This window comes from Hirundo rustica, chromosome 21 (genome assembly GCF_015227805.2).
Source record: "Hirundo rustica isolate bHirRus1 chromosome 21, bHirRus1.pri.v3, whole genome shotgun sequence".
Taxonomy (NCBI): domain Eukaryota; kingdom Metazoa; phylum Chordata; class Aves; order Passeriformes; family Hirundinidae; genus Hirundo; species Hirundo rustica.
Genome location: NC_053470.1, coordinates 2,113,949 through 2,127,914, shown reverse-complemented (window position 1 = coordinate 2,127,914; position 13,966 = coordinate 2,113,949). Strand labels below are relative to the sequence as shown.

At 45.0% G+C, this 13,966-nt stretch overlaps 1 protein-coding gene across 5 annotated transcripts; it reads left to right on the top strand.

Moving 5' to 3' along the window:
• Nucleotides 1-539: 539 nt before the first annotated feature.
• On the top strand, nt 540-13,730 carry RLIM (ring finger protein, LIM domain interacting). Of its 5 annotated transcripts, none has more exons than XM_040084058.1 (4): nt 540-594; nt 9,918-10,106; nt 10,934-11,017; nt 11,854-13,730. In XM_040084058.1, exons 2-4 carry the CDS (start codon nt 9,938-9,940, stop codon nt 13,386-13,388), a joined length of 1,788 nt encoding a protein of 595 aa, XP_039939992.1. In that variant the 5' UTR covers nt 540-594; nt 9,918-9,937; the 3' UTR covers nt 13,389-13,730. The 5 variants fall into 5 exon arrangements, with proteins under 5 accessions (XP_039939992.1, XP_039939994.1, XP_039939995.1 ...); XM_040084060.2 differs by having other exon boundaries at nt 551-587; XM_040084061.2 differs by lacking the exon at nt 540-594 and adding an exon at nt 1,144-1,163.
• Nucleotides 13,731-13,966: the final 236 nt, after the last annotated feature.

Genomic DNA, 13,966 nt, shown 5'->3' with positions numbered 1-13,966 from the left:
TGTCCATGGTTAGAAGGGAGAGGAAGGTGAACATCCTCACCGACAGACGCCAGTACTGACAATATTTATTTGTGGTTTTTTTGACTGTTGGCCACCATGGGCCTTGCACCGAACCACCTCTGCCTGAGGTGACAAAAAGCGACCTCACACTTAGGAGACCGCGGCGACACGGACCCTCCCGCTGCGCCATACCACAGGCGGGCACCGCTGACCCCCCGGGGCCGTCCACATTCCCTGAGGGCGGCGAGCTGAGGAGCAGCCACACTCCCACCCTGCCCCACCCTCAGCCTTTGCCCCGCGCCAAAATGGCGGCGGCCCCTGAGGGCCGGGGCCGCGCGCGCTGGGCGGGGCTGCCCTCCCGGGCCGCGCCTGCGCGGGGCCGCGCGCGCCTCCACTTCCGGCTGCCGGCGGCCGCTTCCGGCCCCCAGTTCCTTGGTAACAATGGAGCAGAAAATGGCCGCCTGAGCGGGCAGGAGGCGGCGCGGCGGCGGAGCGGCACGGGCGAAGCGCGGACAGCCGGCACCCAGCCCCGAGCGGCGCGGGCAGCGGCGCACCCACAGCCGGGCGGGCGGCGGCGGCGGCGGGCGGTGAGCGGTGAGCGCCGGGGCGGGGGCGGGCTCTCAAAATGGCCCGGGGAAGGGAGAGGCCCGGGCCCGGGGGAGGCGGCGGCGGCCTCCGCCCGGGGCGGGCGCGGGGCCCCTCAGTCCCCGCTCGGGGCCGGCGGGGCGGCTCGGCGGGGCACGGGAGGCTCCATCCGCGATGCCGTGAGGGAGCGGGGGTGGGTGATGGCGGTCCGAGCGCGGGTGTGCCCGGATGGGCCGCGCTCCGTCACCCCGGGGATTCTCCTGGCGGGGCCTCTCGCCGCGACCCCGATCCTCCTCTAGGGACTGGAGCTGGGTTTGCGCTGCCCCCGGGGAGGGCAGGCGGGCCTGGCACCCTCCGGGTGTCCGGCTGGGCTGGGGGAGGAATTGGAACAAGCTCCTTTTGGGAGGGGTGGAGGGAGGGAGAGGGTTATAGCTGCTAGCCTGGGCCTCGTCCACAGTTCAGTGCCTGAAGGGATCGTAGCTTTTCAGGGCTGTATTTTCAGGCCGTGCTTCCCGTGAGTTGAGGCAAGAAGCCTTGTTGTGGAAGACAGGGAAGGACAACTCTTCCTATCCTGCTGTGTGAGGCTTTGGATCATCTTGTGACCTGTTCAGACCTGTAGTGTTTGCTATTCCTGTGCTGAGTTTCTCCGCGATTAATCACGTCATCCTTGCTCTGTCACCTTAGCTTCCTGTCCAAGTTTTTCCCTGCCCCTTTTAATGCCGTTTCTTGGCATTTAAGGTTTCTGTTTCTCTGTGTCAAAACCCCTGTCAAGTCCAGCTGGATGTATGTGTTTATCTTGAGTGATCTGCTTTGATTGAGGAGCAATATCAGGTTGTGTATAACAGAGTGTATATGTATATATATGTGTGTGTGTATATATATAAATATCTATATAGTGACAGTTAAGGTTTTTTTATAAGATTTGTTCTGCGTCTTTACTTTACTGTGCAGTAGAAGCCTGAGAAGTGGTTTCAGAGCAAAAAAACCTGAATTTTTAAAATAATAGTATTATTTTGCTGTTCCTTGGGAAGGTGGAGCCTCGATACAGCAAAGCTCCTAAACAAGAATACAAACTTGATAATACCCAATAGTGTAATCACACATCACGTTTATTTTCCTCTCCATATTGGTAGTATTGGGTAATTTCAACTTGAAAATAATTGTCAAATATTCAAACAAACTTCTGACACTCATTTGTCCCTGAATTTTAATTGCAGCGACTTGTCAAGTCTTTCTAAAACAAATAAACAGTTGGCTGCTTCTTGGGCAGTTAATTATCTTAATTGAGGGTCAGATATTTAGTTTTGTTACAGTGGTCACCCAGCACTTAAAGTGACTCTGTTCCCTCTACAGGTTTACCATTTTGGAATTAAAATAATGATAGCTTAGAATTATGTCCTGGGAAGGGAAAACACACCACACATTATAAAATTGAGGGTTTCTTGTTATGTTAGACCACTAAGACACAATAACTGCAGTGTTCCCTTCATCAGCAGCTCTGACTGGGTAAATGTTTGTCGCTGAAATAACCACACACCACTATTTTTCAAGCCTGTAGTGGTTGCCATCTGCATCATATTTATTTTCCATATTACTGAATTCCTGGACAAGAGTGTTGCAAGTGTATTGTCTCCAGTATGTGTATCTGAGTTTTTTTAGAGGAATGGATAGGGTGATCCTTAGATGGAAATATTTTCATAACACCTCTGTATCAGTATACCTGCTTTGCTTGTTCCTTTATTCCTCTTCCCTGTGAGAATATATCAAAATAAATCCCTTGATCCTAGTAGAATGATTCCAGTTGCAGTGGAGTGCAGTACTTTTTTTAAACAACCATAGCTAATGTAACATAACATTATGACTCCATATACTTGAGTCTAAAGATTGCTTTTAAGTCCAGCCTAATGTAGCTTAACTCATTACTGGAGTGTCCTCAGTTCTTTTTTTTTTAAGTGAACTTCAGTTTCCATGTGTTGAAGCACTTGAATCCAGACATGATTATTGGGTGTTTATCCAAGGTTTTGTGGTTAAATCTCAGTCTTGGTGAAAATTTATCAGCTGCTGAGCTTGCAAAAATTATTCGTGAAGGGATAAAACCAAATGTGAACGTTTCCATCTTCAAGATACTTTATGAGAGTCTTGTTCTTCTCAAACCCAAAACTTGTAAAGAGCTTAGCAGTGTCGTAACTTAGTCAGGAGCTTAGTGTGCTGAGTAGGGATAGCCAGGGGCATCCCAGGGACTGGTTTGCCTTTGCACAGGCTCTGGCTGCAGGTAAGATCATAAACACAAGCCTGCATCTCCTTCAGACTGCTCAGGTTTGTATTAATGAGGTACTTGTTAGGAGCTTTTGGCTGCTGCGCAGTGTTGAGCCTCAGCTTTTGACTCAGGGAGGTGTGCAGGGCTGGATCCTCATAAAACCACCTGATGATTATGGAACGTTGGAAAAGCCAGCACACATTTTATCTTAGTTCAGTAATTTAAAATCATCTTGTGCTCAGAGCACTCTGGGTCTCGATGTGCAAGGTGTATGTGCACGTAGTCCTGTTAAAATGCTGGAGTTTCCCTGCCTTGGGATGGCATCAGTAATGGAATTCTCGTGGCACAGATGCCTATTTAAATTCAAATAAATTTGCTTTCATTTTATTTCCCACCTCTGTGTTTGTTGGACACCAGATATCAACAAGAATCGGAACGCACATATTGGAATTCCTCTGTGGATTGTGGTTGCAGTGATTCTCTGGTTGTTGCCCTTTTACTGTTAGCAGTGCCTGCAGTAGCAGCAGTTGTGTGGAGACAGCAAGATTCAGCAGTGAATTTAAACTGGGTTTTTCTTTTTTAGTTGAAAGTCAGTGAGTGTTGATCGGCTTAGTGCTTTCACTAACCACAGCTTGTGTTTCTTCAGGAGTCAAAACTACTTGTCCTTGGACATCAGTCCTGTTCTAGTGCTGCCTCTCAGGGTCAGCACTGGTTACTTGTGTGCAGCTTCTTTTGAGTTCAGAGTGGTCCTTCTGCTGCTGACCCAGCAGGAAGCTCATTTCTGGGTAAAAAGGGCGTCATTTCATGAGCCTGCAGTGCTGGAAACTTGCTGCACCTCATACACACCAAGCTTTCTCTTCTGTGCTGTATGAATTTGATGGCAAATGCAGTGTTATCTTCATTTTATTTTCTACTTGTATGTGAAAAGTGTTATTTTAGTAAGTGCAGATGATAAAAGGCAAAGCCCGGCATTTTGGCAGTTGTTACCACATTTTATTTTCAGAGCTCCATCTTGGTTCCACATGCTCTCAGTGTTCTGGAATTGCTAAGCTCTGCCCTGATTTCCTCACTTCTTTCTGACTTATCAGGAGTTGTTAGAATTTCTCTTCTTTATCTCAACAGTTGGTTCAGCTGAAGTATTTTTCCTCTCTGGTTTATTGGGTTTTTTTTATTCTGTGGAACTTTCTGCCTCTCTTCTGCAAAAGTATTCATTTGTTTTCTATTGTTTGAAATGTATGTTCAGAATGACATCTTGTTTGAGGGCCTTTGCTTTGAAACACATTGGGGTGGTGAAAAAGCTGAATTGATGTTTAACACTCCTCGTTAAAGTGGCATTTAAATTTTACAGCACTTTTCATAGAACACTTCCACAGAACACAAAACTTCCTTCCAGCTTTCCACGAGCGGTGCATGTTTCATGATAATTTTTGAGTTAAAGAGGACATACGGAGTTCTTGATTTTAAAACTTGTGGTAGGTTTATTAAAAATCTGGTAAGAACCTCAATCTGCTATTCATCCCGGTGGAAATAAAAAAAAATCAGAATAACAGGGGAAGATCCCAAAATTCATGATGGCATTTTGAAAACTAGAAAAGTTTGTTCCTTTTTACTGTTTCTGAGATGGAGATGAGTGTGTTGGAGCTGTAGTGTCAAAGCCTTCAATGTGATCACAGAAGGAAACTTGTGCACCTGCACGAAAAGAGAAAGCCAAATAAACTTGACATAATGAAGCTCCCTGTATAATGCAAATAGATAACTTTCATTTCAGTCTTAGGGTGTCTTTTTCCTTTAATGATGGGATTCACGGAAAGATTTTGCTTCTGCTTTTGAGCTTGCAGATTTGAGTGATGAAATATTTACGATGAAAATGTAGTTTCTCTTATGTCTTATTTCCAGCTAGTTTTGAGTATTGAGAAATTGGATACTGACTGGCATGGAAACTGTTCTTAAACTCTGAATTCTTCTAGGAAAATGAAGTGGGTTGGATGAGTGCTGTGTGTGAAGTGGGTTTTGTTTGTGCTTGAAGGAGCCGGGGTAAGAGGACTGCCTGTTCTAGCTGCTGTTCCTGTGTCATTTGAGACACGGAATTGGAGCGAGGGCTGGCTGGGGCCGTGCTGCCATGGCACGTCAGGGCTGCTGAAGTCACAGTTCGTGGAAAGCGCTTGGACACGCAGCTGTGCTGTGCTTCTCTTGAGCTGGAGTGTCTTTGAGGCATGTTCACTGCAAGCTGGGCAGGGAAAATAGCCTCTAACAACCCAAAGCAAACAAACCAGTGTGTCTGGCTTCCATCCAGTCACTCCTTTAGTCCAAGGGTTTGATCAGCTCTGCAGACTGCAAGTAAGCAAGGTGCTCTACCGGTTGAAGTAGCTTATTAAGATGAGGGTATGAATCATAAATGAGAAGCTGGCCTTCTGCTGAGGACATCTCTGGAACACCCACACTGCCATCCACTTTTTTGTTTATCCAGAGGTATTAACTGTGTTGCTGGGACGTGAGGTAACTCAGGAAACATTCCTGCCATACAGGGCACGAGAGATTCTCAGGTGAGGTTGAAATACCGGTAACACTGACATGGGGGAGTTCTGCTGCACACCTGACTCATCAGCTGAGTTGGTTTTTTTTCAGTTTAATTAAATTCCATGCCTTGTCCTGTTAAAATTTGAGGCTTGCCCCATGAATCTAATGAAGATTTTAATTTTAAGGTAATCGCTCTTTCATTTAACCCTGACAGTGAGTGATTTCAGGCTTTGTCAGATTTTCTAAGTTCTCCCTAGCTGATTTAATGAGAGTTCTAATGTTTTATGGGATTTCTTTTAAATACAAAAAAAACCCACAGGAATGCTGGCTACGGTAGTGTCTTGGTGTTCCATACAGATAACTAATGTCAGGAGATACTGCACATTACTGAAGGAGGAAGAACTAGGGGTTTATTACTGTGCATTATGGTCCATTAGTACTTTCTCTGGGAAGAATCCTGTAGTCCACAAGTGCTCTGCAGTGTGGAGATAGGCTGTGTTAGTGTTGAAGGTAACTGGGTGACACACATATGTTATCCCTGCATGCTGTCCCAATAGATTGAAGGCAGTAGCACATTCCTGACTGGATTTAGTTTACACACAACCTGGCATGAAAACAAAATATTTCTTACGCAGTAAGAATGATAACTTTGCACTATTGAGGGAATATCCAGTAGTCTTAAATCGTCCCTATCCAAAAAAAACTTAGTATTACTTCCTCTTGAATAAAAGAGTGTAACAAACAATAGCTTTTGTGGGCTTACTGCAGTCTGGAGCAGCAGTGGGGAGACAGGCAGTCATTTGTGCTCAGAAATCTCTGAGGTTGTTGAAGCGTAACTGCAGGGAAGGTACTTTTCTGATTTGTGGCAGGATGGGAACACCAATTAAGAATTCACTGTAGTTACTCTGTCAGGATATTCAGCTGCTGAAGGTTTTGGTTTTCTTTTTTTTTGTTAAAGGAGAAAATTGTTTATCCTATCTCTGATTCTCTGCTTTGTGCAGTCTTTATGTGGTCACCCCCTCACTTCCCCATGAAGAGATTTTCATATCTGGGTATCTCAGCTGAAGTTTGCAATAAACAGCAGATCTGAACTTCCTGCTCGTCATTGTGACCTTCCCCACCCTGTGTCAACTCAGTGCTGACAAGGAAGGACACTACAGGAGGAAATTCTGAATCTTTTAGCTTGGATAAGTACAAAGCCTTACACTAGAAGAAAGAAAAGCAGAGTTGAACTGTACCTGCTTATTAGATAACCAAATGTTGGTTATTTTGTTGTAAGCTAATAGTACACCTGTTGGTTTTCCTTCATCAGGCTTCCCTGTATTACTAGCTTCCTTCAGCCAGTCTTGATTGTCTGCAGGGTGTGAGCTGAGAGCAGCATCCCCAGGGGCAGATTTTCAAGTTGTTTCTGCCTCTCTGTGCAGCGCCGTGGAAATCCTGCTGTCCAGCCAGATGGGCTCTATGGAGCTATGCTGAGGCAGGAGCAGCGTAAACATTCCAGTAAGTTCAGTCTGGCCGTGGAGAGCTCTGCAGCAGGCTGGGAGGTGAGGCTTATGTTGGACAATGTGCACAATGAGCTGAGTGCACAGGGAGGAGATAGAAAGCAGCAGCAGCCTTGGGGTAGAAACCCTGTTTTTCATTTGCTGGTTTTAATATCAGAGCTGTGGTTTGAAGAGTTATCATCGCATTTGCTGTCAGCAGTCAGGTAGGGAGAACGTGTTGTTGCTGTGTTTCTGTGCCATCTGCATTTCCATCAGTGTAAACATCCCATAGAGATTCACAGCATTTCTGGGATCCTGAAATGAGGATATGGGGGACTGGTGTAACCTGTTAGTAGCTTGCAGTAGGAAATACAGCAGTTTGTCACTAGCAGAGATAGTCCTCATGTACATTAAATTCTTCATTCGAGATCCTACCTCTGAGGCTTTTTTCTTAGCAGTAAACTCTATTCAGCCTTAACCATTAGCTGATTTTATGGTTAAAAGGGAGGATAGGAGCTGATGGAGAAGAAAAGAGGAGCAAACCCTCCTTTTAATAAGTAGTACTGACTTATTCCAAACATTTCCTAAAGAATCACCTAGTGAACTGTGTGTCAGCCTGTTGGTAAAAAGGAGGTTTGACTTGTTTTGACTCTCCTTTTTTCTCTGACCAAGAACGGTGCCCCTTCATTTTCTGAAATGGAATAGGCATATATCTTTGAATCACATAGGCATTAGATAGCCAAGGTGCCTGCAAACACTGGAAATTTCAGTTAAAAGGAAAGTAGTAAATAAGTAGTAAACAAATGATAGGTTTTGTTTGCGTAGTGCATCTTTCTTTTTTAAAAGCTGTTGAAGAATTAGTCTAGTGCTTACAAAGATGTTAATATTGTCATTTTCTGAAGACATTCCATGTGTTTCCAGGTCAATAAATCCCATGGCAGTCATTCGCGGTAAAATATTTTACAAAGCTTAGTGCTGCTCCTTGTTACTTGTCTTTATTTTCTCATTGTTGACTTTGTGTCATTGTTACTGCAAAAAAAAGGGAATGCTGCTTAGAGTTTGATGTATATTCCCAAAGAACTGATGGATCTTTTAAGGTTTTAGTTTGGATGCAAGTCTCTTATTCTACTTGAGACTTCAGATATTACCAGAACCAGTGGGAGCTGCTTTTAAAAGTACCTTCTCCAGCATGTCTTTAAGTAATGCTACTTGGAGTAATAATTCTGCTTCAGAAAGCTTGTAAAAAGTTGATGGAAGCTGTGTTCTCATTAGAAATACGTGTCTGGCATGTGTAGGGCACAGAGATTTCCTAAGTGAGCCCGGTCAGAGCTGAACACACCTGCAGAAACTATTGCTCAACTGTCCCGTGAATGGGGTCATTTATCTGTGTTTACACGTCACAGAACACAACGCGTCACATGCCAGTCTGCAGTCTTTGGATTGCACCGGGGATTTAGAAATGCACAGAAAGCTGATAGGCTCCCATCTGACTCAGGAGTGACCCTGGTAATTGCTGCTGCTTCCTGATTCGTGAAAAAAAGGGTGTAATTGGTAAAATGGCAGGACTTCAAAGAACCAAACAGCACCAGTAGCACCGAGTGGCAATAAGTTAACATAATGAACTTAAAATTAAAGTTCTGCTGCATCAGAACTGAAGACAAAGAGGGTCAGAACAGCAGTTTCATAATTTGCAAGTCTGCAGTAACGGGATGTCCTCTCCTGTGGAATTTTTCTGGTGCTACACACCGAGGTTGTTGGTGCACTTTAATTTTCATTGTAGCAGCTGAAATAAAGTGCCTGTGGAGATCGTGCAGTGCTGCTCTTCTGGAGAAGCACTAATGTAAACTGTGGGCAGTCTTGACTTGACAGCTGTGCTGACAAACCAAAAAAAGATGCTTTTTGCACTAGACAGATGTCTAAGTGTTGGAAATTTTCCAGTGAGATGCAGAAAAGCTTTATTCTTCCAGTATTTCTGTGTCACATGAAGTATGGTTTAAATGAAAGGAATGTTTTCTGATGGGGAATGTTATTGCAGAGCTTTTTAGCATGCAGAGGATTAGCTTCTTAATCACCTCTCTGAGTAACTAGATTCTACCAGTTGTACAGGAAAATTCTTGGTGCTGCAAATAGTGAGGCAGAGTGATCAAGGAAAGTGGTTATTTTATCTTCATTTGATGTATTTGAATGGCACAGCCAGTGCCAGAATGTCTCCTGCATTTGCATGTGTTCCTTATAATATTTATCAGATACAGACACGGCATTCATCGATTGTTTTCCTTGAAAGAGAGACATTGTCGAGTATTTCATCCAAATGAAAAACAATATGAGAAGGTTATATTTAAAAATATGCAGCCTGGAAGACAGCTCTTTAAAGCAGTGATGTACTTGGTATATGCTGGAGTTTTGTCTTGGAAATTTGCTCATCAACATCAGTAGTGCAGTAAAAGCTGAAACTTGAAAGCAAATTCCTCTCTTGATGTAAAACTGTAAAGTTAATTTTACAAACTCTTGTTTTTTGAGGGAATGAGAACCTTTCCCTTTTTTGTGCATAGGGTTCCACAGCATCTTCTTTATTTGAGTTCTTCATAACCACTTCATTCTGTTAAAATTCACTTGTATGGTGAAGAGGGTGTTTCTGTAGCAGGCAGGAAAAAGCAAGGAACGTATAATCCTGTGCTCAGAGAGCGTGATCAAGGATGGCTTATGCTTTCTACAGAATTTCTGTAAGGCTGCTTGGAGAGGCAGTTGTGATATTAGGAATATTTTATGCAAAAAGCAGATAATCATGGTCACCTACTATGTGGATGCAAAGATGGGCTAAGGCTTATGGCAGATTATATTCTGTGTTCGACTTGCTGCTTTGTTGAGCATTTGGCAATGATGGGCATCGGTTTTGTTTCTACTTCTTGAGGAGGTTCATGCTTTGTTTTTGATCCCTGTGTTGGTGAACCTGCTCCTAACTGAAGCTTCATTAGCGAACTGCTTTAACCTGTACTTCACTCTGCATCGCAAACGTGCCTGAATTCCACGCTGTATTTCACTGCTCTCGATGAAGGCTTTGTTCTCTCCTCTTCTAGATACTCTTCTACTCATCAAGATGGAAAGCTCAGATTCTAGTGATAAAGGAAGTATTGATCAGTCAGAAGCCCAACGTCAGAGCCAGCTGGATCGGTTAGATCGAGAAGAAGCTTTTTATCAGTTTGTGAACAACCTGAGTGAGGAGGACTACAGGCTTATGAGAGATAACAATTTGCTAGGAACACCAGGTAGGTAATGCTTGCCTGTGTCCATCCTGCTAGAGTTGCTTGTAGGCAATTTGTGTCATTTTCTCTTCTCCTGAAGCCCTTTCACCCAACTGTGTGCTGCAGCCCTGTTCTGTGGTAGGAAGTAGCTTCTTGCTAATTTGTGCATGGTTAAATTCAAGTGGTCCCTTGACTTGTGGAGATGTAGGATGGCGTGGATTCATCAGATACAAAAGTCTGGTGTTTGCACAGCTTGGCAGAAACTCCCAGATTTGACCCAGTTCCAGTTATGAACCCTTAGATGGACAACAAAATCTCCTTTAAGCATCTGTGTGCAGATTTTGTGCTGGTGAGGTTAGGAGTTTCTAACCGGGGTAAGTAGTCTGGTATGAGATTCTGCATGGGCATTTTGATGTCAGCTCTCAATCAACTTGTTAAATTTCCTCTTTATACGTTGATACCTAATTCAAACCATGATTTAAGTAATTTTAAACCTTTTTCTTCTTGTGGAAGTGTTAACCTCAGATATTTCACTCTGAACACTCAAATGGGTGTAGGATGACAAAAATTGCTGCTCATTTGTAGAGGTTACAGAACCAGAGAGCACATCTCTCTTGAATAGGCTGGAAATGTTGGGTATTTCAGCTTCAGGAAAACTTACTTGGGACAACAGTGCTAAAGCGTCTGAACTTCCCCTTAGCAACGTGCTTGGCAGTGCCATTTTGGCAGGATTTAATCAGACAGAACGCAAGCAGAGCAGTGGCTTGTACCTTCTTTAGAAGCTTTTGTTAATGCTTGCCATACATATATGATTTGGAAATATTTTTGGAAAATTTTGCTTATTTTCTAAGGTGAAATTACTGAAGAAGAGTTGCTGAGAAGGCTACACCAAGTTAAAGAAGGTCCGCCACAGCAAAACAGTGATGAGAATAGAGGTATATACAGTATTTGTGAAAACTCTTAACTTTAGCACCCCGTACGGACCTTAACTTGAGTGCAGGAGTGGAACAAGTTAAGCCTAGGCAGGTGCAAGGTGAGCTTTGTTTCAAAACTCAGTGAACCTTATGTCTGGTATCTGCTGCAGAGGTCAGTTCGGGACAGATTTCGTTCATAACGCATCTCTTACTTCTATCAAAATAAAGTTTCGTTTAGGTTTATTTCTCTTTTTGATTTCGTTTTTTTTGAGATTGCCTTTCTTTCTGCTCCCTTCTGGGATGCGTTTTGGCGATCCCTCTTTTTTAATTCACCATTCTTCCCTTCCAAAGATGCTGCATTGTTTTTGTAGTCACCCTTCTGTAGAGATTGGTGGGGGATGCTCAGAGCTGACCACTGGGGTTCATTCTTCAGTGAGACAGATTTGCTATAAAGCTCTGCAGGTTAAAGCTTAGGACAAACTTAATTCTCTGTTTCACGGTCGATAGATCACTTAATTGTTTGGAAAGGAAAACACAGAATATTGATGCGGTATGACACCTGACATGTGACTTTCCATTTACTTATGATAGAAAATGCGTGTTCTTTTGATTACTTGTTTGCTCTGTGATGGCTGCAGCCTATCTGTCCATATTAGAGCAATGTCCACTCCTGCTCCCTTAGAAGAGCTCTGGTAGTTACAAAATTGTCACACTGCCTGTGAAACCACAGTAGCACTTGGTAGGATTCAGCACTTCTAAATTGTCACTTGTTAAGCTAAGTAATTATGTTCTTGGAAAAGATGGTTCCAAAATTAGCTCAGTACTCTAATTTTGGTAGTTCCCTGTCTTTTTCACAGGTGCAGAGTCCGCAGAAGATGTTTCAAATGGAGATTCTATAATAGACTGGCTTAATTCAGTCCGACAGACGGGAAATACGACACGAAGTGGGCAGCGAGGAAACCAGTCCTGGAGAGCAGTGAGCCGGACTAACCCGAATAGCGGAGACTTCAGATTCAGTTTGGAAATAAATGTCAACCGTAATAATGGGAACACGAATCCAGAAACTGAGAATGAGCCATCTGTAGAGCCTTCCAATGGGGAGGATTTGGAAAACAGCCAAAGTGACTCTGAAATTCCAAGGTCTGAATCACCATCTGTAAGGCAGCCTGGATCAGAAAGGAGCAGTGCGGAGGAGCTGACGGCTGAGGAGGCTTCCCCTCCTAGAGGGCAGAGGAGAGCCAGGAGCAGGAGTCCAGAGCAGCGGCGGACGCGGGCTAGGACTGATAGAAGTAGGTCACCTATTAATGCAGTGAGTGAGGCCCCTCGTAGGTCTCATCACAACACATCATCTCAAACACTTGACCAGTCCTCAGCGAGCGAGGCTGAGGGCAGCTCTAGAACCAGGCAGCACGTGACGTTAAGGCAGCACACGGTGGGGACTGAGGTGCCAAGTGAAAATGCAGTTCTGTTTTCCCCCGCTGAAACGAGGCCCGCTCCTCAAGCGGCAGGTTCTTCGGAAAGCACTGGCGCCAGCGAGTCCACGGCTCCTGGGCAGAGGCCTCCCACCATAGTGCTTGACCTGCAGGTGAGAAGAGTTCGCCCGGGCGAGTACCGGCAGCGGGACAGCATAGCCAACAGGACCCGCTCCCGCTCCCAGACCCCCAACAACACGGTCACCTACGAGAGCGAGCGCGGAGGCTTCCGGCGCACCTTCTCCCGCTCCGAGCGGGCCGGAGTGAGAACTTACGTCAGCACCATCAGGATTCCCATCCGGAGGATCTTAAACACGGGCCTGAGCGAGACCACGTCAGTCGCCATCCAGACCATGCTGAGGCAGATCATGACGGGCTTCGGCGAGCTCAGCTATTTCATGTACAGCGATAGCGATGCAGATCCCGGTGCGCCGGCTCCCAGTCAGAACGCGGAGAGCTCCGAGCCGCAGAGCGGAGGCGGGGGCACCTCGGGCGGTGAGAATGCAGATGTTAGCTCAGGGGAGGTGTACGAGGGTGGGCACGAGGCTAGTTCAACATCTGGTGCCAGGCGGGAAGGCCGGAATATGAGGGGATCGGTCACTTTTGAAGAAAGCAGTTCTCTACCGTTCCTTAGCCTTGCACAGTTTTTCCTACTCAACGAAGATGACGACGACCAGCCGCGAGGACTCACCAAAGAACAAATCGACAACCTAGCCATGAGGAATTTCGGTGAGAGCGACGCTCTGAAAACCTGCAGCGTGTGCATCACAGAGTACACGGAGGGCAACAAGCTCCGCAAGCTGCCGTGCTCGCACGAGTACCACGTGCACTGCATCGACCGCTGGCTGTCGGAGAACTCCACCTGCCCCATCTGCCGCAGAGCAGTCTTAGCTTCTGGGAACAGAGAGAGCGTTGTCTAAAGGAGAGCTGAGTCGATGGCCGGGCAGCTGGTGTGATAGTGATGGGCAAAGAAGTCACTTCCTTTATGGCCACTTTTTGAGTGGTACCTCAATGTATAGTAATGACTCGGAGTGAATCTTCCCTCGTTGAAGCATTTTCTCTGGATTCAAGCTTTGGGAATTGGAAAGTTTCTTTAATTAGGTTTTTCGAGTTCTAGTCGGTTTGGGTGTTCAATTTCACTTGTCCAAAGACATCTCCCCACTTCAAAATAATTTTTTTTTTTTTTTTCTTTGTGAAGAGTATTCAGTTCTTTCTCCTGCCTAGCCCTTGCCATCCCAGTCCAATAAACAGTTTGTCCTCAAGATTGTGCTTCTGAGGAGTTCTTTGAGAAGTTATCCCAGCTCAGTGTCCATGAGTCACAGAGGAATTTTTGCAAGAAATCCAACTCTCTGAAAAAAATAATTTAATTGCACATTTGAACATACTTTTAATTTTCCTCCTGGGTTAATATTGGACATGTCTGTGTAAATAACACTAATGTTAGCCCTTTCCCCATCACTATGGCACGCTGTAGGATGAGCTGTTAGCGTAATTGGGA

Coding starts and splice junctions, on each gene's coding strand:
- RLIM (XM_040084058.1), top strand. CDS start 9,938: ATGGAAAGCTCAGATTCTAGTGATAAAGGAAGTATTGATCAGTCAGAA. Junction 10,107..10,933: donor CAATTTGCTAGGAACACCAG/GTAGGTAATGCT, acceptor TTATTTTCTAAG/GTGAAATTACTGAAGAAGAG. Junction 11,018..11,853: donor AAACAGTGATGAGAATAGAG/GTATATACAGTA, acceptor TCTTTTTCACAG/GTGCAGAGTCCGCAGAAGAT.